General features: G+C 46.6%; 2 protein-coding genes across 7 annotated transcripts; both read right to left on the bottom strand.

Moving 5' to 3' along the window:
* Positions 1 to 89: 89 nt before the first annotated feature.
* Positions 90 to 14,428, bottom strand: LOC134422386 (haloacid dehalogenase-like hydrolase domain-containing 5). Of its 2 annotated transcripts, none has more exons than XM_063164377.1 (9): positions 14,389 to 14,428; positions 12,290 to 12,499; positions 11,593 to 11,705; positions 10,784 to 10,877; positions 9,626 to 9,659; positions 8,523 to 8,697; positions 6,841 to 7,029; positions 4,185 to 4,627; positions 90 to 638 (listed from the first exon to the last, which is right to left on the bottom strand). In XM_063164377.1, exons 1-8 carry the CDS (start codon positions 14,413 to 14,415, stop codon positions 4,186 to 4,188), a joined length of 1,284 nt encoding a protein of 427 aa, XP_063020447.1. In that variant the 5' UTR covers positions 14,416 to 14,428; the 3' UTR covers positions 90 to 638; position 4,185. The 2 variants fall into 2 exon arrangements, with proteins under 2 accessions (XP_063020447.1, XP_063020448.1); XM_063164378.1 differs by lacking the exon at positions 90 to 638 and adding an exon at positions 2,140 to 2,530.
* A 2,792-nt stretch (positions 14,429 to 17,220) lies between these two features.
* Positions 17,221 to 24,378, bottom strand: ISY1 (ISY1 splicing factor homolog). Of its 5 annotated transcripts, none has more exons than XM_063164381.1 (11): positions 24,280 to 24,378; positions 23,326 to 23,348; positions 22,641 to 22,692; positions 21,862 to 21,927; positions 21,392 to 21,434; positions 21,114 to 21,226; positions 20,834 to 20,951; positions 20,056 to 20,178; positions 19,761 to 19,864; positions 18,278 to 18,364; positions 17,221 to 17,996 (listed from the first exon to the last, which is right to left on the bottom strand). In XM_063164381.1, the coding sequence occupies exons 1-11, from the start codon at positions 24,280 to 24,282 to the stop codon at positions 17,889 to 17,891; spliced, it is 840 nt and encodes a 279-aa protein (XP_063020451.1). In that variant the 5' UTR covers positions 24,283 to 24,378; the 3' UTR covers positions 17,221 to 17,888. The 5 variants fall into 5 exon arrangements, with proteins under 5 accessions (XP_063020451.1, XP_063020455.1, XP_063020452.1 ...); XM_063164385.1 differs by lacking the exon at positions 24,280 to 24,378 and adding an exon at positions 24,086 to 24,112; XM_063164382.1 differs by lacking the exon at positions 24,280 to 24,378 and adding an exon at positions 23,915 to 23,940.
* Positions 24,379 to 25,099: the final 721 nt, after the last annotated feature.

A 25,099-nucleotide genomic window follows, 5' to 3' on the forward strand; every position in this document is an offset into this window, starting at 1 on the left:
GTTGTTATTTTATGCATGTACCTTGTGGTATATGATCGGAAACAAAATCAATTTTAGGAAATGATGTATTCTATCCTACAGTGATGTATGGTCTACTTTTACCAAGATATGACCTAATGTACTCTTAATTAAACAAATGGTGCTGAACTAACTTCCTCTTACCCTCAAATGTCCATCAGCTCCAGCAATGCATGCAACTTCCAATTGTTCCACTCAGCAAACTCTCCAGCAGAGCTGTCTGGGAGGTGAAGAATGAAACCCCAAATGCTCGGTGTTGGAGAAGTGCAGATAACCCTCCCAGTGCTTGCAATCAAGTGTGAACAATGCTGTGCCTCCCCAGGGGAACATTTACATCCTGGACTTGATTGAAGTGCTGTGAATTAAACAAAGCAACACCCCTTGCTCTTTGCTTGGCTCTTTGATTTGAGCGTCAGCACTTGGGAGTTGGTGATCCACAGGAGCCAAATATTGAATTTCTTGGTGTGCATTGTCTGCTGCTTCAGTAACAGCCTCAGGTGCCAAAGGGGGAGTTGTCAGTGCAATCCAGGCTCTGGAGCTGCCTCCTCACAGTGCTGCTGCAGCTGGATTTGTCACTGAATTCTCTTTGAGGACTCATTTTTACTGTGTGCTGGAGGGAACTGGTGAGAAATGGAAACAGTGAAGGCATCACTCAGTGAGTAACATCTGCTCCTGGGAGGGACTGACCTGCATTGTCTCATCTTCTGCACATTGAACTGGAGCTTCTAAATCTGTGTGGGCAAAAAAACCCAACTTTCCCTTTTAATGGCTTGTTATAAGTGCATGTGATTCCCAGAAATTATTTCCCATTTCTGGGAACTGTCCCTGGAATTCTCCAAGAATGTGAACTAGTTTGGATACAAGAGATCTACACACACTACAACCATTTTTCATTGGCTGTGGTGACCTGACCTTTCACTATGTAGTTTGTACATGCAAAAAAAACCCCTGTGTTTTTACAGTTTAAGTTCGCTTAATATTTTGTAGTTCATACCTAAAAAAAAAAAAAAAAAAAAAACCCACACAAAAAAAAAAAAAAAAAAAAAAAAAACCAACCAAAAAACCCCAAACCTGTATTTTTTATAGTTTAAGTTCACTGAATATTTTTCCTCCACATCTATGGGCAGAAGGTTAGCTGTTAAACTAGCAAAAAGCCTTTTCCCACATACAATTCCATACAACAAGACACCAATCCCAAATCCTATAGAAAATCAGATTCTGAGATTCTTACCTGTGCACCAGGTGCTCCTCCTGCTTCAGGAACAGATCAATAAATAAAGCAATAAATAAATAAATCACCTGCTGGCTGTTAAACTGCAAGGCATGTTTACCATGATCCCAGTACTGAATTCTGAGCTTGGCATAAAAACCAACACAATGCAAGGAGGAGAGGTTTTAGTTAAGACCTGCTGAGTGCCAGGTGGTCTGAATTATACAAATTAAAGCAATCTTTACACAAAGTAAACCCACCTGTGCTCTTTGGAATATGCACTCATCTGTTTTACTCACAGAAACACTTTGCTGAAACTTGTAAGTGTGCAGCCTGTTTCTGTCAATGTTGAAAACGGGATTTATTTCATCACCCCAGAACTCACCTTGTGCAGACAGAAGAGTTTACCACGGGCTGTGTGAGATGTGCTGTGGTATCTGTTAGTCCCCATTTCTGTACAGGTTACAGAGCACACAGGGCACCACTGAGTTCCAGAGAAATTCCTGTAGTAATCCCAGTTTCCCCCCTTTACACTGATGGAAGGAGATTTCCACCTCTTTTGGCAACTGCCTTCCGTGTGTAGTTTTATCCAGGTCACTATTTCTAATAATTTCCTTTCCTTTCTTTCCATCTGGTGTTTTTTCAGCATTTTGGCTTTTTCAGGGTCTGCCTCTCACCAGGCTGGAGCTCAGTCATTGGAGCTGGAGAACGTGGAATACCCTGAGCCTTGGAGGGTTTTAGATTTGTGATGTGACAGAGCAAAAGGGACTGCCTTCCTTTTCCACAAACACATTTTACGTTAATATTTCCATGGGGGATGAGCTCTAAGAGGTCCATATGCTGTTCCTTCATGAACCTTTTGAAGTGTTCATGCACATTGTAGAGGAAAAAAAGGAGAAACACACAGAACCTTTTCTGTTCTTCAGCAACTCCCAACATTTTTATTCCTTGCTTCACCAATTCTGGTAAAGTTAGAGAGTTTTGCAACATGCTTTAGTACTGAAACAATGTGGTTTTAAATCATCCTGAGCTTACAGAATTACAGTCTTTACTTAAGTTCAGCGTTCTTTGCAAATACCTTGTACATGACAGGAAAGTGCTAAAGGAACAGGTGGATATCTGTTCATTGTACCAATAAAAAGGCAAGAATGTGCTGCTGTAAATACTTTTCCAGTGCAGAAGCAGGAAATGAACTGTTCAGGGCAGTGTCCTCACACTGCATGCAGGGAGACACTGACAGCTGCTCAGGAACCACTGCAAAGAGGAATCAGGATTGCTGGCAGGGCAGGGGATTGCAGGGCTCTGCAAACACAGGGAACACAGCACAGAATGTGAGTGCACAGCAGCCCTGGGCTCTCAGAGCTGCTGCTGGGGTGAGGAGCAGGGAGGGATTTGGCCAGGGGGTCACTGTGAGAGCCCTGCAGGAGGACCCTGGGAGAATGAGCACCCAGGCTGTGTTTGTGCAATTTCTGATTTGAAAAAAAACACCCACCAATCTTAAAAACCTGACTAGTCCCTAATGCGGATTGATCTCTGTGTGTAAGGTGACTTTGGTTTAAAACAATTAATTGGGTTATGTTTTCCAAGCTTATGTGTTATAACAACACAAAAATATTTTCAAAGGTATCTTTGGGATGAAAACTTTAGAAGTATTTTACGAAAATAATAAAAAAATAAATTACTTTTTCTTTTTAAACTAACAGCTATAAAATCCATGAACTAAACAGCATATAACATCAACATGAGATGAAATATATTACACTAAAGGCCAGTTAATTACCACAGTGGTATGAGGCTTCAAGTAAATTAGGAGGCACTTTTTGGCTGAGCAGTAGTCACTGATTCAGTGTAACGTCCCAACTCACAGAAACACAGGAAATAAAACTGCTAAAACTTTCTAAGGTTCAAAATTCAAAAAAGGAGAGGGGGAAAGGGGAAGGGGAAAGGGGAAGGGGAAGGGAAAGGGGAGGGGAGGAAAGGGGAAGAGAGGAAAGGGGAGGGGAGGGGAGGAGAGGGGAGGAAAGGAAAGGGACAAGGAAAAGGAAAAGGAAAAGGGAAAGGGAAAGGAAAAGGGAAAGGGAAAGGGAAAGGAAAAGGGAAAGGGAAAGGGAAAGGGAAAGGGAAAGGGAAAGGAAAAGGAAAAGGAAAAGGAAAAGGAAAAGGAAAAGGAAAAGGAAAAGGAAAAGGAAAAGGAAAAGGAAAAGGAAAAGGAAAAGGAAAAGGAAAAGGAAAAGGAAAAGGAAAAGGAAGTGCCTATAGAAAGGCAAAGAGCAAAAAGGCCACAGAGGGCACTCAGGTCTGCTGCTTCCCTTCCTGGACTATGGAGTTCCAACACAATTAAGGCTTCACACAGCAGAGAGGAGCAATAAAACTCCAGGGACGGGAGAACAGGCACAAGGCAAGGCAGCAGCAGGTCAGATGAGAGCAAGTCCAAAGTGGAACAGGTTGAACTCCACTCTGATTGAAGGGAGCATTCAGTACTTGCAGAATTCCAGGCATTAATACTTGTTGTGCTCTGTACAGCCCACGTGGAATGGACTGAGTGACCCCAGCACCACAATCTGGTATCCTCAAGATCATCAACACCTAAAATCTAAATCTTCCAGCAAACATAAGGAGGTGCTGTCATGGAGGGATTTAAGTACCAGTACATGAATAGGTTACTATGAAATATTGCTATTAAAGTCCCTAACATAACAAAGAGGAAGACAGCAAAGGGTAACTCCAGCCATAAATTACATATTTAGAAGCAGTATAAAAAGCATTATTGATATTCAATATAATTAAACACACACATGTACCTACATGTACTACTAATAACCATACCTAATAGAAGATTGTATTGATTCAGAGGTTAAAAAATTTGGAAGGCAGCACTTTGTGGCACTCCTGTAAAGCACAGTGTGTTTGGGCAAGAAAAGCACAGCACTGAGTGGTCCTTCAGAAATCCCCTCACCTCAACGAGGCGCAAAGTTCTCCAGCTGGAAGACCAGGTCCACAGCAGCATCCACATCGGGCACAATGTGGTCTGGCTCCACCAGGGCGGGGTCGAAGCTGAAATCCCTGTGCCCGTGGAACACGTTCTGAGCCACGCTGTCCCTGCTGGGCACGGCCCCCTCGCTCGGGGGGTCGTACACCCCTGTGCACACCAGCACGGACCTGCAGCGGGCAGCGGCCGCGGGGGCCAGCTCCGTGTCCCAGCCGAGGCCAGGGGCTGTGCCTGCAGGTGCCAGCTCCGTGTCCCAGCCGAGGCCAGGCTGGATGTGCTGGGTGTGCTGGGGAAGCTGGGCAGGGGCTGTTCCTGCAGCAGCCTGGGCCTGCAGCCGGGCTCGGGGGCAGCTCTGCTGCAGGTAGCGGTTGTACAGGTTGGCTCCGTACACATCCGTCATCACATTGTCCCTGCAAAGCACAGACTCGGTCAGCGCCGCAGCTGCAGCTGCCAAAGGCATTCTTGCACTGCATCATTCTGAAACAGAGGTTTTTGTATTGCACTAAATTGTTTATTTGGTTGTTGTTTTGCACTGGGCGATGGGAAATTTGTACTGAGTATGTTATATCATGTAGATCGTTGTTTCTCTTCTCCCATCCCATGGTTTCTCCCTTATCCACCCCTCTGCCCTGGTGATCTGCCCCCCCTGGTTATCCCTCCCTTCACCCCTCCTCCATGGGATCCCATTGACTGCAGTTCTCTTCCCCACCCCGTTCCCTCGGGTGTAAAGGTCCCCTGCAAGAAGGCAATGTCCTCTTTTCCACCTGGGATTTCACCAGAGTCTGAGGTGTCCCTTCCCAAGCCAATGAACAGGACACTCGTTCCCACGTGGAGAAGAGCATTTCTCATCTTTTGCTTTGTCCATGTCAGACCGTGCAGGGCAGGGTCCATAGCCAGCCTGGAGTGACTCAAACAGCCCCAGAGACAGGGATCTTACAAGAGATTTTTGGAGTTCACTTGAGTTAGCAATATGAATGAAGCATTTTAATTTTAGCTTGTAGAATTATGTGCTGAATTTTAACCTTTACTTAAGAAACCTCTGCCATGATACAAAGGGCATAGGAAAATGCAAATTTCTGAAGCTTCTTGCATCAGAAACAATACCACGAGAAGACCAAGAGATGCAAGAAACCCAGCTAAAGGGGCTCCTCGGTCTCCAAGCTGATCAAGACCCACAGATGTACTCAGATAAGCACCAAGGTGTAGGGGGATACAGGATGGGTGAATGAAGGTGGTACAGAATGTAATCTTATCCCCTAAAGAGTTGCAGCTGGACCAATTACTAAAGATTAGGAGCAGGCCTGATGTTAACAGGCCACACCTGCAGCCAATAAGAACAAGTGGTATAAAAGAGTGGATTGGTGAGAGCTGGAGTCAGTTGGCTGCTGAGAGGACAAGGAAGAGGCAGTGCCTGGAGGAGCTGCCTACAAGGAACAGCAGGGAGGTATGAAACTCTGGCAACGTGGAACCCTTGCAATGTAATGACAATAGAACTCGTGCACTATAATGACAACACCAAGAGACCAAAATACACGTGCAAAGGAGAAAAGTTCCAAAGTTCAGTCATGAGGAAGACCACAGTCTTTGGCCTCAGAGATCACTAAGAGACCCCTGTGCGAACACCACAGCAAACAATGCATGCCCAGAAGGACCTGGATCTGATTACCATGCGAGGCCAGGGCAGGAGGGGCCAGGGGTTGAATATGCATGGCAAGGTTGTGCAATGTAATGAACATGGAACATCTTTGAGAATGAAGATGTGAGTCAGACCGAGGCTCAGGGCACAAGTTTTCACGAGAGCTATCTCGCTTGTGTCGGCTGCTGACAATACGTACCCAATTCATAACTACATCAGACTGTGGAGTCTAATTATTCTGTGTATCCCTTCAATTTCATCTAACACTTCACTGTGTACTTTCCACCACTTTGTGTGGAATCAGGCAGACAGGGAGAAGTCCAACCCCTCAGCTATTTTACTGCACCGTTTTCATGAATCACTCTCCATACTGGGGCAAGGGGAGAGAAAATCAAGGTATGAGCAGCCCATGAATGAGCTTATTATATTGCCAAACGTCTTGGAGACTCTGAAACAGTCTTTTATACAATGCAGCTTTATCCTTATCTCTGAAAAGGATTCTGTGATGTGGCAGCACATGCAGTAGCATATGACCAACCTAAATGACCTCAGAGATCAAGTCCAGCTCTGCAGTCTCTAACTGTCCTTTGCTCAAAGGGAGTTGGTGTTACACCACTAAACCTAACAGAATAAACACCAGGCAAACCCTTTGTGTTAGATTCACACAGCCTATTACAGAAAAAAACGAAATAAAAAATCAGGAGAAATCTTAGTTGTGTATAAAACACTTTTTGTGGTCCTGCAGAAATTACACGTAAAAAGAGTAAAGCGTCATTAAAATTAGAAATGTCATGAAAGATACTCCATAGCACCAAGAAAGTTAGATGGTCTTAATAACAGGAGAAACAAGCTGGTAAGGGTTATGTGTTTTTCTTGGCTGGCATTTACACTGTGAGTAATTTCCTGGTGTATTTGTCAGGCTCAGCACCCCAGAGCACAGAGGGTTTGGGGTTTCCTGCTGTACCTGTGGGGCTCAGCAGACCTTACCCCACAGCATAGAGGGTCTGGATGGGCTGCTCCCAGCTCCTCTGCAGGGCCTGGGCCCGGATCAGGTGCTCTGCATACTGGTATGTCAGCCTGCTGGGCTTGCCCATCAGCGCCTCGTACTTCAGGTCTCTGCCAGTGATCTTCTTGTAAATGTTTTCCAAGCAAACCATGAAAGTTCCATGCCCAAACCTACAGAGATATAAAAGCAAACCATGAATGTTGTGTGTCCAAACCTACACAGATAAAAAACCAAACCATGGATGTAACCATGAACGTTCCATCCCCAAACCTACAGAGATATAAATCCAAACCATGAACATTCTGTGTTCAAACCTACACAGATAAAAAAACCAAACCATGAATGTAACCATGAACGTTCCATGCCCAAACCTACAGAGATATAAAAACAAACCATGAACGTTCCATGCCCAAACCTACACAAATATAAATCCAAACCATGAATGTTTTGTGTTCAAACCTACACAGATAAAAAAACCAAATCATGAACTTTCCATCCCCAAACCTACACAGATAAAAAACCAAATCATGAATGTAACCATGAACATTCCATCCCCAAACCTACAGAGATATAAATCCAAACCATGAACATTCTGTGTTCAAACCTACACAGATAAAAAACCAAACCATGAATGTTTTGTGACCAAACCTACAGAGATATAAAACCAAACCATCAATGTTCCATCCCCAAACCTACACAGGTATAATACCAAATCAAATTACATTAAGCACAGATTTAAAACATCAAACTAGGTTTTTTTATTTCATTATTTTTTAGGAATAAATTGTGTCCTGCAACTACCAAATTCTGTGCAGCACTCAATATTTCTGCAGCTGGTTCACTGAAAATTTAGAGCTGATTAGCTGAACAACTATAAACACACAATAAACCCACAACTGGGATGGCACAACAGATTTATCTAATTTTAAAATTGCTCACTGGAGATATCCTGGCTGCCTTAGTGCAGCCTGAAGCCATCACACAGATATCTTTTCCAGTGTGTTAATTAGAGATGGCCTCTGCTTCCAAAGACTTATCTGAGCAGATCTTTGACCCAGGACTGAGGCAGCAACCAAGTCACAGTAAGAAATTTCTATTTCAAATTACAGACTGAGGGGAAGGGAGGGGAAACAAACCTATTAAAGAAGTACCTTCTATTGAAAGCCAAATCAAACAAAACCTCTCTAAGAGGTCCTGGCACCTTTTTCAGTGGTTCTGCTTGTTTTCCCTTGTGCTCCCTAAAGACCTCACTGCATTGTCCTCTGCTCAGAACCACTCATTGCTTTCAACCAGCAGGGTCAGCCCTTTACCCTACCAGGAAAAGAGAAATACCAAAGAGGGACCTAATGAAATGAAACAATGGCCTTGATAATTTTTTCATTTTTGCCTTTGAACCGAGGCTCTGAGGCCCTCAGGAAAAATACCTCTATTTCTCCATTGTTCTGGGACTGAGGAAACAAAAGGTTTAGAGCTTAAAAGCAGCTTTTCTCTTGAGAAGTGATTTCCTGGATGCAATAATGCAGCCAGGCAGCATTAGCTGAAAGTGCATTAGAGAGGCTGCATTCAAAGCCAAGCCATCAAGCATTCAAGCGCTGACTCTGAATCCTGCTGGGTAAACGAGGAAGCCCCAAATAAATCCCAGTGACATGAATAAAGCACCTACCTTGGGGACTGTGCCTCAGCCACCCACATCAGGTCCATGTTGCAGGCCAGCACAGGGATGTGAGGGTAGCTCCCCTGCCCATAGGGATTGCCAGGATAGCCACTGGTCAGCAGAACATCGATGATCAGCTGCAGGCTGGTCTCCCATCTCACGGGCTCCCCAAACAGCACCACAGCTGGGAGAAGCACAGGCACACAACAGCCATGGAATTGTTAACAGAGCACTGAGGCCTAAAGCTTGGCCTAAAGAGACTGAACAAGTCATTTAATATAGCCAGGAACTGATCAGTCACATTAATTTAGGGGTTTAATATATCACATGCACATCCAGTCACAGAAATCTCAGAAGTAACAAGACCCCACTGCAAAATCTACAGGTTTAGGAATTTTATTTTACAGGTGGAGTTTCTCCAGAAATTACAATATTAACTTCTAAATTGTATTTCTAAGTCTTCCATAACTTATGAATTCCCTGTTTGCACACAGTATTTAAATACAGCACCAAAGATGTTGATTTGTTCATCTCAGAACAAAATTTGGATGTTGTTTTTAAAAATTGCTTTGATCTCCAGCAATAATCTGACATGGATATTTTTAAATCCTAAGGTCCAATTTCTACTTTCCTGTAGTTCAGATGAGATGAGAGTGAACACAAGACCCTTCTCATACTACAGCTTCATCCTGACTACTTGTAAGAACAAGATTAATTATTTCTGAATAATGAACATCAGCTCATTATAAAAGGAGAGCAACAATAATCCGTTAAGGGCAGATGAAAAGGAAAGGAGACCTCATATACCCTTCAAACTTCAAAACCCAGGGGCTGAAAACTGCACACATTAAAAAACAGCTTTACAAGGCATGATGCTTTCAAATGAATGACAGATGTCATTAACAAGGAAATTGTAGGATTATCTCAGACAAATTTTGAAAGTGCCCAGCAATCTAAAAATAATTTATGATAATAAAATAAAGTAAAGTAAAATAAAGTAAAATAAAATAAAATAAAATAAAATAAAATAAAATAAAATAAAATAAAATAAAATAAAATAAAGCTATTTCATTTATTCATGGATAGATGCAAGTTAAATAAGGATAACTGACCCTCAATCTTGGGAAGCTCCACAGCAGACGGGGACTGCAATAAGAAAAGAGTGAAAGTTTTCTACAAGATGAAACATCTACTATTAACAGAATAAATTCCAGCTCAGCTCCCACAGCTGCCTCCTGCCCCTGCAAGAGGAAATGCACTCTGTATTGATATATTCCTGATGTCAGTTCACTCAGAAACTTGTGTTTCCTCTCTGAGGTGGCACCTCTGGCACAGGGACAGCAGTGACTGAGCTGTACCTGCTCCTGCCTCCTGCTTCTCCTCAGCTGCTCTGGTGCTTTTTAACTCCAGCTGTTAAAATTCCTTGTGTTGTGATTTCAGTTGTTTAAATTACTTGTTTAATTAGTTGTTTTAACTACTTGTGTAGAAAAGCATGGATGTTTATTTTACCACAGGAGTAAGAGGCCTCCGGCAGTACCAGGACATTTGAAAAACAGATTTTGAGATGTTTTTCTTTAACACTTCTAACAAAGAATGCACTGTATAACATGTAATATATTTGCTGAACATTTAAGAGCCTGCACTCCATAATTTACTCTGAGTGGTGACAAACACTTAAGCAGGTTCTTGACCTTCCCCACAGCTGAGCTATGATCCTGTGAGCCACAGAGAATGTCCTCAGTACCAGTGAGGAAATCCACTCTGCAGGCTGGCCCTGAGCATGTACAGCACACCCAGATATGTTCACTTCTGCTTTAATTCTGCACAATCCAGCTGGAACCACTGTACCCACTGCTGACATTTAAATTGTGGAAAATTGTTTCTCTTCAAAGCTTTCATTTGCAATCAAAGCAACCTCATGGATCAGAAACAATAGCAACACAATCATATATTCAGGGAAAAGCTTATGTGATCTTCCACACCTTCTGAGGAAGCTGATCAGCTTTCCAAGGCAGATTTTGCTTTAAGTATCTGTATTAGATTGTGAGTTTTCCCACAACAGCAGGCTATAAAATCAAAGGCTGGGTTCAAGAATTACTACTGAGAGAAAGGAGTTCTTGAGAATGTTGTAATAAAACAAATAAGGAAGCAGAAAAGTCAAAATACAATGTAAGAACAGCAGCATTATCTTGGTAGTCAAATATTGATCCCTGTTGTAGGATGTCATGCAAGGAGCAAACAGAGAGGTTTGAAACACAAATGTCACTCACCAGGACATTGGGTCTTCTGTCATGGTCAACTGCATCGAGCAGAGGGCGTTTCTCCCTCAGAGTGTCAATGGTGATGGGCTGGCAGAAGCCAAGGCTGGGGCAGCCAGCTAAGGACACACAGCTGCTCACAGGGAAAGGTTTCCTGACTGCTCATTCCACCTTAACCAGTTAAAGGTACTCAACTGACAAATTAGTTAGCAATGAAAGCAACATCAAAGACAGAATTTCCTTCTGTGAGACAAAAATATTATCTGATAAATGAGAGGCCAAAGTTCTTCTGTTTTGTTTTCAGTCCTCTCATCTACTTCTCTCTGAGCCAAGCCCAATGAATATTGAATTTAGAAATGCATTTCTAAGAGACAGTACCTTCAATATCTTTTTCTCAGTTTTGTACTTCAAATAGAGTATACTTATACTCTATACTTATGCTTAAAAGTTGTATATACATTTTTACAACTTATGATTTACACCAACTTCAATGAAAATCCTACTGAAGGAAGAAGTGCAGAAGGGACTTAATGGAAGCCTGAGCAAAGCTTATGCAAAAGTTAAGGTTATTAAGTTACAGTTTGAAATTTTGATATCACCATGATATCAATATTATTCAAGTCCTTTGGGCACTTGGTATAAAACCACATTCAAAACATAGATTTGGCACCATACTAGGAGCTATCATTACTATTTATTATTGCATTTGTAGGGTTGAAATATCTGATTTTCACTTCATCCATAGGCTCCCCTGAACCTGATTAAGGAAAACACATTGGCAGAAAGTTGTTGGCTTTTTTAAACTCTTTTTTTAAAGATACTCTCGAGCAATATCAAGAAGGGGTCCTTGTCCAGATACCAGGACACATTTTTTATGATAACGCTTGAACATCCGCAGGGGACTGTGGGACATCATCACTTGATCTTGGGAAATCTGTTTGGGATTTAAAAACAAAAGGACTCTGTTGTATTCCAGAGAAGTTGTTCGTACATAGATTCAATTAACAGATGTGACAGATTCCAGGAATTACATAACAATCAGCATTTTCTCCTTGCACAAATGATGTATTGATAATATGCCAGAAAAAAAAAATACCTTACTGACAAGTTATCACACATCCCCCTTTCAGCTCCCAGCTCGATTCTACATGAGCAAGCCTTCTCTCCTGGTTTGATAAAATCACCAAGGGAAGGAGAATCAGAACTGGTTCCAATTGTGGGCCCTTTGCTAAACTGCAGCTGTGATTTAATTGTACCAGATTACCACCTTCTTTTAGCTTACACATCCCCACCCCTTCACCAGGACAGGTAGCAACCAGCCAGGCTATTATTGTGGAAAGATGCTCCTGTGAATCACTACTTACCATCTTTCCAAAGAAATACCTTTAGCTTTACTACTGGAAAAACCAGTGCCTTTACCAGTTAGGTTTGGACAGCACTTTTTGAGCAGCATTTAATGGAAACTAACACATCTAACATGCAATTTAACATGCAATAAATGGGATTGAGGTGACTCACTGGAACCCCCAGCAGGTGGGACAGCTGCTCAGCCTTCTTCTGGCGCAGGCAGTTCCCAGCGTTGGTGACAAAGACCACGGGCACCAGGAACTGTCCCTGAGGGTTCACCAGCTTGCCAAAGGCTGCTCTGGCAGCAGGGATGGGGGTCCTGCCTCGCACCAGCACCCCATCGATGTCAAACAGGAACCCAAAGGATGGCAGCACGCGGGGCTGGGAGGAGGGATGAAATCAGAGGGTACATTGGTTATGCATGTCCTTACATATCACATTAAATATTACATATTACATTCAATATTACATATTACATTCAATATTACATATTTAATAGAGTTTACAGCAGCTACAGCCCCCTGAGAACAGACAGTGAGAGCAGGGGAGCTATAACCCTGCACATCTTATTGTGCCTTACAGGCACATCTTCATGCTAAAAACATGTTGACACAAGCAGCACCACAACTCCCTCTGCCTTGTGCATACAGACTCATGAGAGCTATTTTGCCTTACAAATAGTTCCAGATTGTTTCAGAGGATAGGGAAAAATTAACTTAAACTGATGCCAAGAGGTACAAAATACACGCTGCTGTGCCAGTGAGTCACACTTTAATGGCTTAACCCTCCACAGAATACTAACAAAATATGCAAAAGTAAATTTTTCAGCAGTGGGCAGGTCTTGGGCAAAAGTACCACAAGTATTGTACTTGGCTGCTCCCTTCCAAGGTGTTTGTAGTAAAACTGTTGTGTTCCACAAGAGTTTGATTACGGCCAAGGGCCTGCTGTGCTCCCACACATGGCCTCAGTCCCAGTTTCACACAGGGCAAAGTCAGCACCTCCTTACACCAGTGCTGCTCAAATTACCAAAATGTAACTGTAAAATGTAATGTCTCCTTGCCTGCCTTTGGGGCAGTGAGGAGCTGGACTCGGTGAACCCCAGCAAGGAGAGTGAGGAAGGAGGAGTAGAGACAGAGAGAGGAGTGCGAGCAATGAAACTCTTACTGGATCGGGCTGGGAAAGCACGGAACAAAACCTATCATCAGGAACCTCGGGATTATGGTCAGTGATAAAGAGAGAGGGGTTAGGGGCAACAGGCACAGAAAGGACTCAGCCCTGGGAGCTGGAACAGCCTTTGCTGCCGCGTCTCCTCTGCAGGAGGAGAAGGCACTTTGCCTGCTCCAGCAGCACTTTGCTCCACATGGGCGATTCACACACCGCGTTCTTCCTGCAGCGGGCACGGCACAGGGACAGGCACCGCTGGGAATGGGGTGCAGCTCAAACAGCAGCGGGAATCCGCCCCCCCAGGCAGCCCGGGTTAATAACATCAACACTGGAAATATATCGCGTTCCCATTCATTTAAATTAGGCTGGGGTTTTGTCTTCACATGCAAGAACTCCCCCTAAAGCCTTCTCCTCTCTCCTCTGTAGAGTCATCACCCTTTTAAGAACAAAACCCCCGAAATCCTGGTCTCCACATAGCCTGCACCCGTTTCAGGAAAGCCAGGTCAGAAATATCCCAACTGCTGCAGAGATGCTGCTAAAGGCTCGCTAATAAACGCAGAGCAGTCTTCCCAGGCTTTGTGAATGGGTACCAGAAACTGCTGAAACTACAGCGGCATTGGAATAATTCTGTAGCAGATGCGATCCTTTACGTTAATTTTGCGACATATGAATAACAGATGTACAGATAACAGGTTACAAATGGGAATTTTACAGTGAGTAACACTAGCAGGAAGAAAGGGGGAAAAAGCAATAAGGAAAGAAGTGAACATATATATATATATGATAGATATCATGACAGATAAAGGTACTGAAGTCAGCAGCTTTGTTTCCCTTTTGGCCCTAAAGGAATTGTTGGTGGCAGGAGTGCTGTGCCGCGGACAGAGCCGGCAGCGGTCGGAAGGAGTTTCCCCGGTTCGCTCCGTAAGGCCGGAGCACACGCAGCCCCGGGACAGGAGCTGCGGCCGGCAGCGCCCGGCAAATCCGTCCCGGCGTCCCGGGGAAGCGAGGATACCCCGGGCATCCCCGGCTGCGCTCCGCCGCGCCCCGCGCCCCTTTCGCTTTCGCTGCGCCCCGGCCCGCCCGCCCCGGGCCCCGGCCCCGCTCACCGCGCTGTGCCCGCTCCGCCCGCGCATCCCCTGCCCGCGGGGCGCCGGCGGCCGCGGCGGGCGGGCGGCCCCGAGCAGGGCGCGCAGCGGCGGCAGCGCCCGGCGCATGGCGAGCGAGTGCGGGGCCGGCACCGCCCGCCCGGCCCGCGTCACTCACCGGCAGCGTCACCGCGTCACGGCACAGCGTCAGCCGGGCAGCGGGGCAGCGACACCGCCGCGCCGCGCCAGGGCTCCGCTCCTCCGGAGCGCCGCGGCCGGCGGCGCTGCCGAGAGCGGGCAGCGCGACATCCCGAGCCAGGAGATAACTGTGTTCGAGAAGAAACATTGTCTGGTTCTGCCCGGCCAAGGGATGAAGGGGCTGGAGCATCTCTCCTCAAGGAAAGGCTGAGGGAAGCCGAGAGGATGGAGCAGGCTCTGCTTGGCGGTGCCACTCATTTGGACACTGATGCCCAGGAAGAGCTTCTTCCCTGTGCAGTGACTGAGCATGGAACATTGTCCAGAGAGGCTGTGGAGTTGTCTCACTGGAGCTACCCCAGAAGTGTCTGGACAAATCCTGTGCCCTGTGCTCTGGGATGGCCCTGCTGGAGCAGATATCCCACAGTGGTCCCTTCCAAACTGATCTGTGACAGTGGCCACAGGGGTCTTATGTTGAGGGAAGAGACCCAGATCTGACTCCATATTTCAGAACACTTGATTTATTACATTATGATATATATTACATTAAAACTATACTAAAAGAATAGAAGAAAATATTTCATCTCAGAAGGCTAGCTAAGAATAGAAAGGAATGAATAACAAAGGTTTGTGGTTTGGACAGAGAGTCTGAGCCAGCTGACTGTGATTGGCCATTAATTAGAAACAACCACGAGACCAATCCCAGATGCACCTGTTGCATTCCACAGCAGCAGATAATCATTGTTTACATTTTGTTCCTGAGGCCTCCCAGCTTCTCAAGAGGAAAAAATCCTAAGGAAAGGATTTTCATAAAAAGATGTCTGTGACACCGATCCATTCTGGGATTCATTTTCTGGGAGAAAGCCACCACAGCCCCTCAGCTCTGCACCCCTGCAGCTAAACTTGAAAGTGAGACACACAGCACAGAATGTCATTAGTTAATGGATACTCTGCAAAGCTGTCTCTGTTTATCTTGCTCATCTGTTAATGCAGATTAGGTAAATCCACTTATTTCCTAGTGCTGCCAACAAATATTCCTCAGCACCCCTGTGGCTGCGAGGAGAAACTGATCCTTCAGTGACTGCACTGCACTCACCAGGAGTCAGAACAAAGACGGTGCCTTCCCTCTGCAGCACTGACATGGCTGGCATTAAATCAAACACACAAATGCACTTCTAAGAGACAAAAGCAGGCCCAAAGTGATGCAGCAGACACAACAATTAGAGAGTTCATCCCCTTGCTCAGGCCAGGACCACACACGGGCAGAACCCTGAAGCACACATGTAAGAATACATGCAGTACCTGTTTTCTAAGCTGGATGTGCTCAGGGCTGGGACATTGCAGAGATGGAATGAGCCACAAGCCTGGCACCACACACACATCCCAGCACAGCTGCACTCAGAGCTGAGCAGAGCCTGCCCACTGCTCCACTCTCCAGGACAAACAGGATCCATTTCCAGGCTGTGACCACAGCAGCTTCCCCACCCTGGCTGCACCAGCAGTCCCAGAGCCTGGCAGGACACAGGATTTTGCTATAGGCCACTCTGGGAAATAATTACTGTGCAATTTGTTCCCTCAGATGCAGCCAAGAGCACTCAGCTCAAAAATGCTCCACACTCAGAGCTACAGAGAGAGGAGCTGGCACAGCAGAGCCAGGCAGCAGCCAGTCTGCCCTGCAGTTACACACTGCAGTTCTTGCATTTATTCCTTTTCTGTGTTGGCTGGCAGAGATCAGCCCTGTCTATAAACTTGCCTTTTACATCATGATGTTGGTCATACTCCTTTGAACATGAATTACAATCCAGTTGTTTTTTTCACATTCTTTCAGTTTATTCTTCTTTTGTATTTCTGTTACCATCACTCTGTCCCTGATCTACCTTTACCCCTGTGTCTTCTTTTATCTTGTAGATTCATACAGTGGCAGAAGGATCTACCACTGGTATCACCAAGCCCTCAGACTGTATCAGGCCATCAGCTGGTTTTTCCCTACTTAAATCTAGTTTGGTTATCTCCAGTACACAGTTAAGCAAATCTACAACAAATCATTATAAGCATAAAGACATTGTTTGCTGCTTTCTTACAAAGCAGAGAAAGCTGCACTGCTGCCAGGAAGAGAGAAGAATGTGTTTGTGATGTTAGTTGTCTGCTTGCTACCAATAATTGAGCTTTTGATTTATTCTGGGTTTTTTTTTTTTTAGTTTTAATTTGGCAGCTACGCTTTCCACTTCTTCAATTCCAATTTTTTTGTCTGATCACTTCATCAAGCTTGTTCTGGAGTGGATTATTCACAATAGATTGCAATAGATAAATACTGAGAGCATCCAGAAATGCTGAACAGACCCAGACCTGGCTGTTCAAAAGTCTGTTCCTTAGACTGAAATTCTGCAGGGTTGCAGACCTGGCTGTTCAATACTGTGTTCCTTAGACAGAAAATCTCCAGGGCTGCAGATGCCCACCTTCAAATGCCATTCATTCAGACCTATTAATCATCCATAAGACTTTGACCAGGCTCTACCTTGCCTCCTGTCCCAGGATTCACAAGCCAAGAGCAGTAGGGGATGCAGAGCTTCAATCCCTACAGGGATGGCTGTCTATGATCACAATCTTTGGCTACACTAGGGCATCATCACAATCCTTTGAGCTAGAATAAAACAGACATCAGGTTGTAAATAAGTTTTAATAAAAAAATGTTTCAACAAGGTTTTTTACAGTAGCTGCTGGAATATCCAGCATTTAAGCAATTCATCCAGGCACAGTTACAAACCACAAAAAAGGTAACAGGTTTTAGACATTGCAAGTGTTTTAGAAAGAATCAAATCTGCTCCAAAGTCACTCCTAAGATCTGCCTTCAAGGCCCCTCTAGACAGGTTCCAGGGTGTTCTGGTAAATAAATAAAGCAGGTGTAATAGTGTGAGTTACTTCTCAGCTCAACAATAGCCAGCATGAGAAGCTGTGCACACTCACAGCCAGGACAGAGCAGACAGGATGGCAGGAACACCATGGGTTTTCTTCCAGGACTTAGGAGCTCACTGGGTGTGCTTCTCTCTGCAGGAGGCCCCACAGCACAGACCCTTTCCCAAGCTGGAAGCACTGGAGGCAGCTGTTAGATGCACAGACAAGTTCACCAAGGTTTTCCCTTTCCAGCACTGGAGCACAAGTCATCCTAGTGGAGAAACCAGAGTGATGGTCCTCCTGCACACCACACTGAAATCCCAGCAGTCTGCTCCACATCCAAGGGAACTTGCAGAGCTAAAACCCACTGCTACCAGAACTGAGGAGCCTGCTGCTCTCAGAGGGATCCCACACTGACCAGGCACTGTGCACTGTTACAATCCCAGCAGGGTCTTTGCCTCCTCACTCTGTGCCAGCAGGGTTTCACTGGCATACTTCTGCAGCAGCTCCATCTTCTTCCTTCGTACAAGAGCTTCCTCAATCTGCAGAGACAAAACCAGGGTGGATTCAGCTCAGCTGAGATGCTGAGACCCCAGATGCTCAGCTATACCACAACACCTCCCAATTTATGGAATACTTAGGGAGGTTTTGGAAATTCACAGGTGAAAAGGGTTATAGCATTTGCAAGGGGATTAAACAGCTGCAGAGTCAAGTCCCAGAAATCACAAATTTAGGGCACTGTCACTGATGACCTGATGTAAAGGAAAATGTGTCTTGCAAAAGCCAGTGTGCATCTCTGCAGCTGAGTGCTGTTCTGCCTTACCTCCTGTTGAGTTGGCACTGGAACATGTGCAATAAATTTCTGTTGGCCATCTTCACCTTCTCTCTCCTTGCCACCTTCCTCATCAGACTGAAAAGTGAAAAAATCACATCAAGTTTATTTTCTATAGAGGTCATAAAAAACCCTTTTTCATTTGCTTTGCCAGAAGGAACAACACATGATCAACACTATAAACACAGGAATGAGTGAAGAGGAGCCAGCACCAAAAGAACACAAGGATCACATGCAGACCCTGCTCCTGGACATTTTCAGCATTACTGCTTCCATTTCTCCTAAGGCCTTTGCTCTGCTGTGGCATGGCCATGAATGTAAAGCTGCATTTCCTCCCTTCCATAACTCTGGCTGCCACAGCAAAGCTGTGAACAGAAGATGAGCCAGCTAAGCAGCAAGTGCTTTAAAAATATGGGTACCACTTCCCTGAACAGCTCTGTTCTGCTCTGGTCCCTCACCTAAGAGCTGGGCTCATGAACCATGGGATCATACAAGTAAAACAGGTACTGGAGGAGCCACGAGATCCATCTGATGGATTGTCACAGACATCTTTCATGAAAAATCCTTCCCTTAGGATTTTTCCTCCTGAGAAGCTGGGAGGCCTCAGGAACAAAATGTAAACATTGATTATCTGCTGCTGTGGAATGCAACAGGTGCATCTGGGATTGGTCTCATGTGGTTGTCTGTAATTAATGGCCAATCACAGTCAGCTGGCTCGGACAGAGAGTCTGAGACAGAGCCTTTGTTATCATTTTTTCTTTTTCTATTCTTAGCCAGCCTTCTGATGAAATCCTTTCTTCTATTCTTTTAGTATAGTTTTAGTATAATATATATCATAAAATAATAAATCAAGCCTTCTGAAACATGGAGTCAGATCCTCATCTCTTCCCTCATCCTGGCACCCCTGTGAACACTGTCACAACGGATTCCTCCTTTTTATTCTTGTGCTTAACCCACCTAGATACAGACTGAGAAATGGGACCTTGCTTCCAGTACCCTCCTCCAGATCTCACTGGGAGCAGATCTCATGTCAGAAGCAGCAGCCATGTTACAGCAGCACCAGCAAAGCCCTGCTGCACCATGATCCAAGTGCAAACAAGGCCCTGCACCCCCTGAGTTTTCACACAGTGGCAGTGTGACATTATCCTGTCCCCAAAGCTGCTTGTGCTGTTGCTGAGGCAGGTTGTGCTCAGGAGCCAGACTGAGCAGTGTTATCAACACACCACTGACAATAACAGTGCCACTGAAATCACTGAAATCACAGCAAGGTGTTTCTCAGTGCAGTGAAAGTCTGTCCTCACCTGCCAGCCCCCAGCACTCCCTAAGCCTGGGCCAAGAGCACTCCCCTGCTTCTGATTCTGAGGTGGGGAGAGGGCCAGGACAGGAGCAGACAGGTCCTTGCCAGAGTAATGCCATGTCCAGGAAGGAAGCACAGAAGACACATGGAAAGTCACATCACCTGAGCCACCCCTACCTCTTCCTCGTGGACAGCATAGATGTTTTCTTCCTCCTCCTCCTCGCCTCTTGCAAGTCGTGCTTCTCTCTCCATCTTCCATTTTTCCACTGCTTCTGCTATAACTGGGGAGCAAAGGAAAATGGCAAGTGTGGCTGAGGGCCAGCCAGAGCAGCATGGTCTTATTGCCAGAGCTCTTCCAATGGACTTAAACTCCTTGCCTAAATCCTCTACATCAGAAAAAAAGGTGCCTTAACCTCAGAGTCCATCAGCTGCCCTTGCTGGCTGCTCTGAGCAGGTTTGGAATCTCACATACCTTTCTTCTCATGCTCCTGCTCCAGGGGCTCCAGGATCCCATCATCCTCATCCCTGTAGCCATAGTACTCAGCATCAATGTCCTTCATCAGCTCAGCCCGAGTCTTCCGTGGGGGTGGCAGGGCTGCAAGGACACCACTGTCACCCACAGGTCACCTCCACCACCTGCTGAGTGTCCCCAGGTGTCCCCAACCCCACAGCACCACAGCTGCCTGGTGCCAGCCAACCCCCAGCACGATGGAGCTGCTCCAGCACTGGTGTCACCCTGTGGCCTGCACAAACCAGTCCCAGAGCATGACCCAATGGTTCCCCCACACCCTGGAGTATTTCCCACAATTTGTCTCTGCCTCACTTTCAGGCCCAAGCAATTCCCACTCATTCCATGACAAAGTTTCATCCCCTTACCTCCAGTTTTTCATTATGAAAATTCAATCCTGCTTCTAAAATTATGTTCAACCCAACTTTCCCTTCTTCTAGTCCTGAACTCTGAGTACCATTTACAACTTCTCAATGAAGTTTACTTCTTATGCTGGAAGTTTCTATAGGCCATCAGTCCTTACCATTTGGAATTCCCAGTAGGAACCAGTACTACATTTCCTTAATTGCAAACAGCCAAAGGTGCTCTAGCATTTAATTAATTATGTGTGCTCAGTGTTTCACTAATGACCTAAGACATTCAGAAATGCTGTCACCAGCACTCCCCACAAACTACAACAGCATTTTACTCAAGATATTATACTACACAGACCCATGTCTGAGAGGAGCTGCTCTTTACTTACGTTCCTTCTCAAAAAGTTCTCTTACTCCTGGCAGATCCTTTGCAGCCCCAAAGTATTTGTAGCCTCTGTTTCCTGGGACCTCTTTCCCTTCATGATCTAACATTTTTGGGCCAATCCTCTGGAAAATAAACAGAGTTCATAGTTTAAAACTTTCTTCTAACACAGCCAAACGTTTTGGAGGCTGAATAAAAATAACACTGCCAAGCCATTCATGTCTAACTAAATGTTACATATTTTTCTCAGCAGTCACTTGTAAGCAGAACCACCATTCCACACTTACAGCATAATCTGGCCCTCCCAGCTCCTTTATTCTGTATTCCCAGTGTCCTTTCTCCCTCAGGAGTTTGTTTATTTCATCATTCAGGTCCCGAATTCTGAATTCACCCAATCCAGCTGTTAGAGAGGAAAGAAACAATAAATCAGGCAGCTCAGAGAAACACCACAGGAATTTCAGTATTTATGCAATGGAAACAGTCCAGTTCATGTGAAATGGGATTTTTACTGTAACTGCTTATGACTGGATATTCAAAAAATAAAACATAGTTAGATGAATCTTACCATTTTGGATCTGTGCCACTTTCTTGGAAATCTCCCCAATGATCTAGTCAAATAAGAACACAGAAATTAATTTCTCAATCAGTGGAGGGAACAAAGAAGACAGAGCAAGATTGTTTGAAAAGTGCATAGCAATAGGACAAGTAGCAATAAAACACAAGATGAAACTGGAGAAATTCTGGTTAAATTCAAGGGGAAAGAAATCATTAGGAAGATAATCAAACACTGGAACAGCAGCCCCAAAACCTGGAATCTAAATCCCTGGAGATGTTAAAGACCCAGCAGGACATGGCCTTGCAGCAACCTGACATGGTAGGAGCTACTCTGAACACTGAGCTGTAAAATATTAGAAAATGTTCATTGATTTAACTCTCAGGGTACTGCAAGTGTGGAAAACTCCTTGTAAGCAGGCTAAGCAGGAAGTGTAAAGTTCCACTTCCTACAGAATTAGAAAATCCCCAGGTTGGCATTACCTGTCTCCTCCATTTCTCAGCTTTGGGCAGCTCATTGCACTCTGAGGCAAGGAAAGGCCTTCGCTCCTGTGGACAGAACAGCACACACATCACACCCAGCTGAGCACTGGCATTGCATTTCACACAGGCTCTGCTGCTCCATTAATGCCAAACTGTGCTGCCAAGCTCCAGGGCCTTCTGCTCCCACCGAGTTTTAGTAAGTGAAGAACAGTGATGATTTACAGCCCTGACAATTAAACTATCACTGACTACAAAAACTAATTAAATCCATTTCATCCAAACCAAAATCTCTCACCCCATAATCCTCTCCAATACAACAAATGTTCCATTCAGGACATTTTCACCATTTTCAGCACACACCACCTTCTGAAGGTTAAGCTTTTCTCAACTGCTACTCCTAAACTACCTAATTTTTTTCCAGTTTATACAGAGCATCTTCTCAAACTTCTTCACATTCCACTGGCTTGCTTACACAAACTGATGCATCATCTTGCTTCTAGGGTTTTGTGTGCAGTTATTTTGTCCCTTTCCCCTCAGTTTTACCTTTTATTAAAGGGCTTTACCTTTTTATTAAAAGGTATTAAACCCCTTTTCGCTGCATGATATGCAATACAAAACAGAAAAGTAAAAAAAGTTTGGAGAAATTCTAGTGGAGAATTTTCCTGGCTGTGTGAGTGTGAAATAGTCAGCTGAACTATTTTCCTTCTAAAGACAGGACACGTGGGCTCTGAACAAGGCCTGCCTTGAGCTACCAAACCTCCAGGGCTTTTACACCTCACCTTGACCTTTCCTTCCTCAAGCTGGGCTTGCCGAAACCTTGCCAAGGCCGTCCTGAAGAGAAGAAAGCAGATTTACTGTCACAAATCCATATTCCAGCAGGAACAAGCTTTGCTCTGGGTGGTTATTATGGACTCAATTAGTCTGTAGAAAACAAAGGCCTGAACACATTCACTGACCCCCTCCAGCTCTTCCAGCTAGCGACTTCTCAACACCCAAAATCCTCAGTGGTTCATTTCTCAAGTAAAGAAATGCTGACTGATCTGGCCTAGCATCTCTGTTCCCAAAATGGGAACTGCCTAAAACCACAAGGGTCCTTTACAGCACATTTCAGTGTACCTATCCCCCAGCCTGCAGGAGAACAACTACAGGGTCTCTCCTGCACAGACCCACCCAGCACAGCTACAGGAACTGCACAGCACCAGGTACGTGTGTGCAGGTGCCCTCAAACTCCCACTGCCTGTGGGCCAGCACACGCACAACTGAGTACCCAGAAATATCATTAAACTGTCAGTGCTTTAAAAGAGGCAGAACAGCGAGTTCTATGGGCCAGCCAGTCACAGATGTGTGTTCTACAGGCCAGCAGGTACAGGCGTGTGAGATCAGGTAGTCAGGGCCAGCAGCCACGGATGTGTGAGACCAGCTCTGAGGTGAGCCCGGGCTCGGTGGTGTCCCCGCTGCACTCACATGGCCTTCTCCGCGTTTCGAGCCTGCAAGACACAAACAGAGCGGCCTCAGGCACCCCGGGCCCTGGCCTGCTCCTCCAGCGCTCCCAGCTTCGGCCGGTCCCCTCCGAGCCCTGCAACGGGCAGTGGCACCAGGGGACAACAAAAGCTGAGTGACCCCTCAGCCCTGCACTCACCATGGCTCCCCCGTCCCCTCAGCCCCGCACTCACCATGGCTCCCCGTGCCCTCAGCCACTCACTCACCATGGCTCCCCCGTGCCCTCAGCCCTGCACTCACCATGGCTCCCCCGTGCCCTCAGCCCCGCACTCACCATGGCTCCCCGTGCCCTCAGCCACTCACTCACCATGGTTCTCCCGTCCCCTCAGCCCCGCATTCCCCATGGCTCCCCCGTGCCCTCAGCCACTCACTCAACATGGTTCTCCCGTCCCCTCAGCCCCGCACTCACCACGGCTCCCCCGTCCCCTCAGCCCCGCACTCACCACGGCTCCCCCGTGCCCTCAGCCCCGCACTCACCACGGCTCCCCCGTGCCCTCAGCCCCGCACTCACCATGGCTCCCCCGTGCCCTCAGCCCCTCAGCCCCGCACTCACCATGGCTCCCCCGTGCCCTCAGTCCCTACCCCGCACTCACCATGGCTCCCCCGTGCCCTCAGTCCCTACCCCGCACCCTCCGTGCCCTCAGCCCCGCACTCACCATGGTTCCCCCGTGCCCTCAGCCCCGCACTCACCATGGCTCCCCCGTGCCCTCAGCCCCGCACTCACCATGGCTCCCCCGTGCCCTCAGTCCCGCACTCACCATGGCTCCCCCGTGCCCTCAGTCCCTACCCCGCACCCCCCGTGCCCTCAGCCCCGCACTCACCATGGCTCCCCCGTGCCCTCAGTCCCGCACTCACCATGGCTCCCCCGTGCCCTCAGTCCCTACCCCGCACCCCCCGTGCCCTCAGCCCCGCACTCACCATGGCTCCCCCGTGCCCTCAGTCCCGGTCCCGCCGAACGCTCCGTGCACGCAGCAGCTCCAAGCCCCGGAACTGAACGCGGCCCCGCTCCCCACTGCGCCTGCGCACCCCGCTCGCGCAGGATTGGATGACCCCGCTTGGTGCATGCGCGCTGCTGGGATCGGGGGGCCGGGATGAGCAGGGAGGGCCCCGGTGCGGGGGGACCTTGGGGACACGGCAGTGACACCGCTGGCACGGCACCGACACCGACACCGACCACTGCTGCCCCGGGCTGCTCCCAGCCCCCCCGGCCTGGCCTCAGACACTGCCGGGGGGGACACTGGGGACACCGCAGTGCCACCCCTGCCACGGCACCGACACCTCCCAGTGCCCCGGGCTGCTCCCAGCCCCGCCCGGCCTGCCCTGGGACACTGCCAGGGATCCTGGGGCAGCCACAGCTGCTCTGGGCACTTGTGCCAGGGCCTGCCCACCCTCCCATGCAAAGAAGCTCCTTCCAATACCTGATGTGAATTTCCCCTTTCCGTTTGTGCCCACTGTCCCTTGTCTGGTCACTCAATTCCCGAGGAACAGTCCTTCTCTGTAACCACTTCATGAGTTTGCCATAAGGAATGAGGAGAGGCCTCAGCATTAGTGAAAAAGATGAACATGAAACATAGGGAGAATTGATTTTTCCCATGTCCCACAATGAAATCACCCCTTGCTTTCCAGCTCCTGTTCTCTTGGGAAAATTGACTATGAACAGCAGCAACAACGTTCTCACAGAAAGATGATCAAGGAAGAGACATCTTTTGAAGTCATTTTCTCCTTCTGGAACTTACAG

The sequence above is a fragment of the Melospiza melodia genome, chromosome 10, assembly GCF_035770615.1.
Source record: "Melospiza melodia melodia isolate bMelMel2 chromosome 10, bMelMel2.pri, whole genome shotgun sequence".
In the NCBI taxonomy this organism is placed as follows: Eukaryota; Metazoa; Chordata; class Aves; order Passeriformes; family Passerellidae; genus Melospiza; species Melospiza melodia.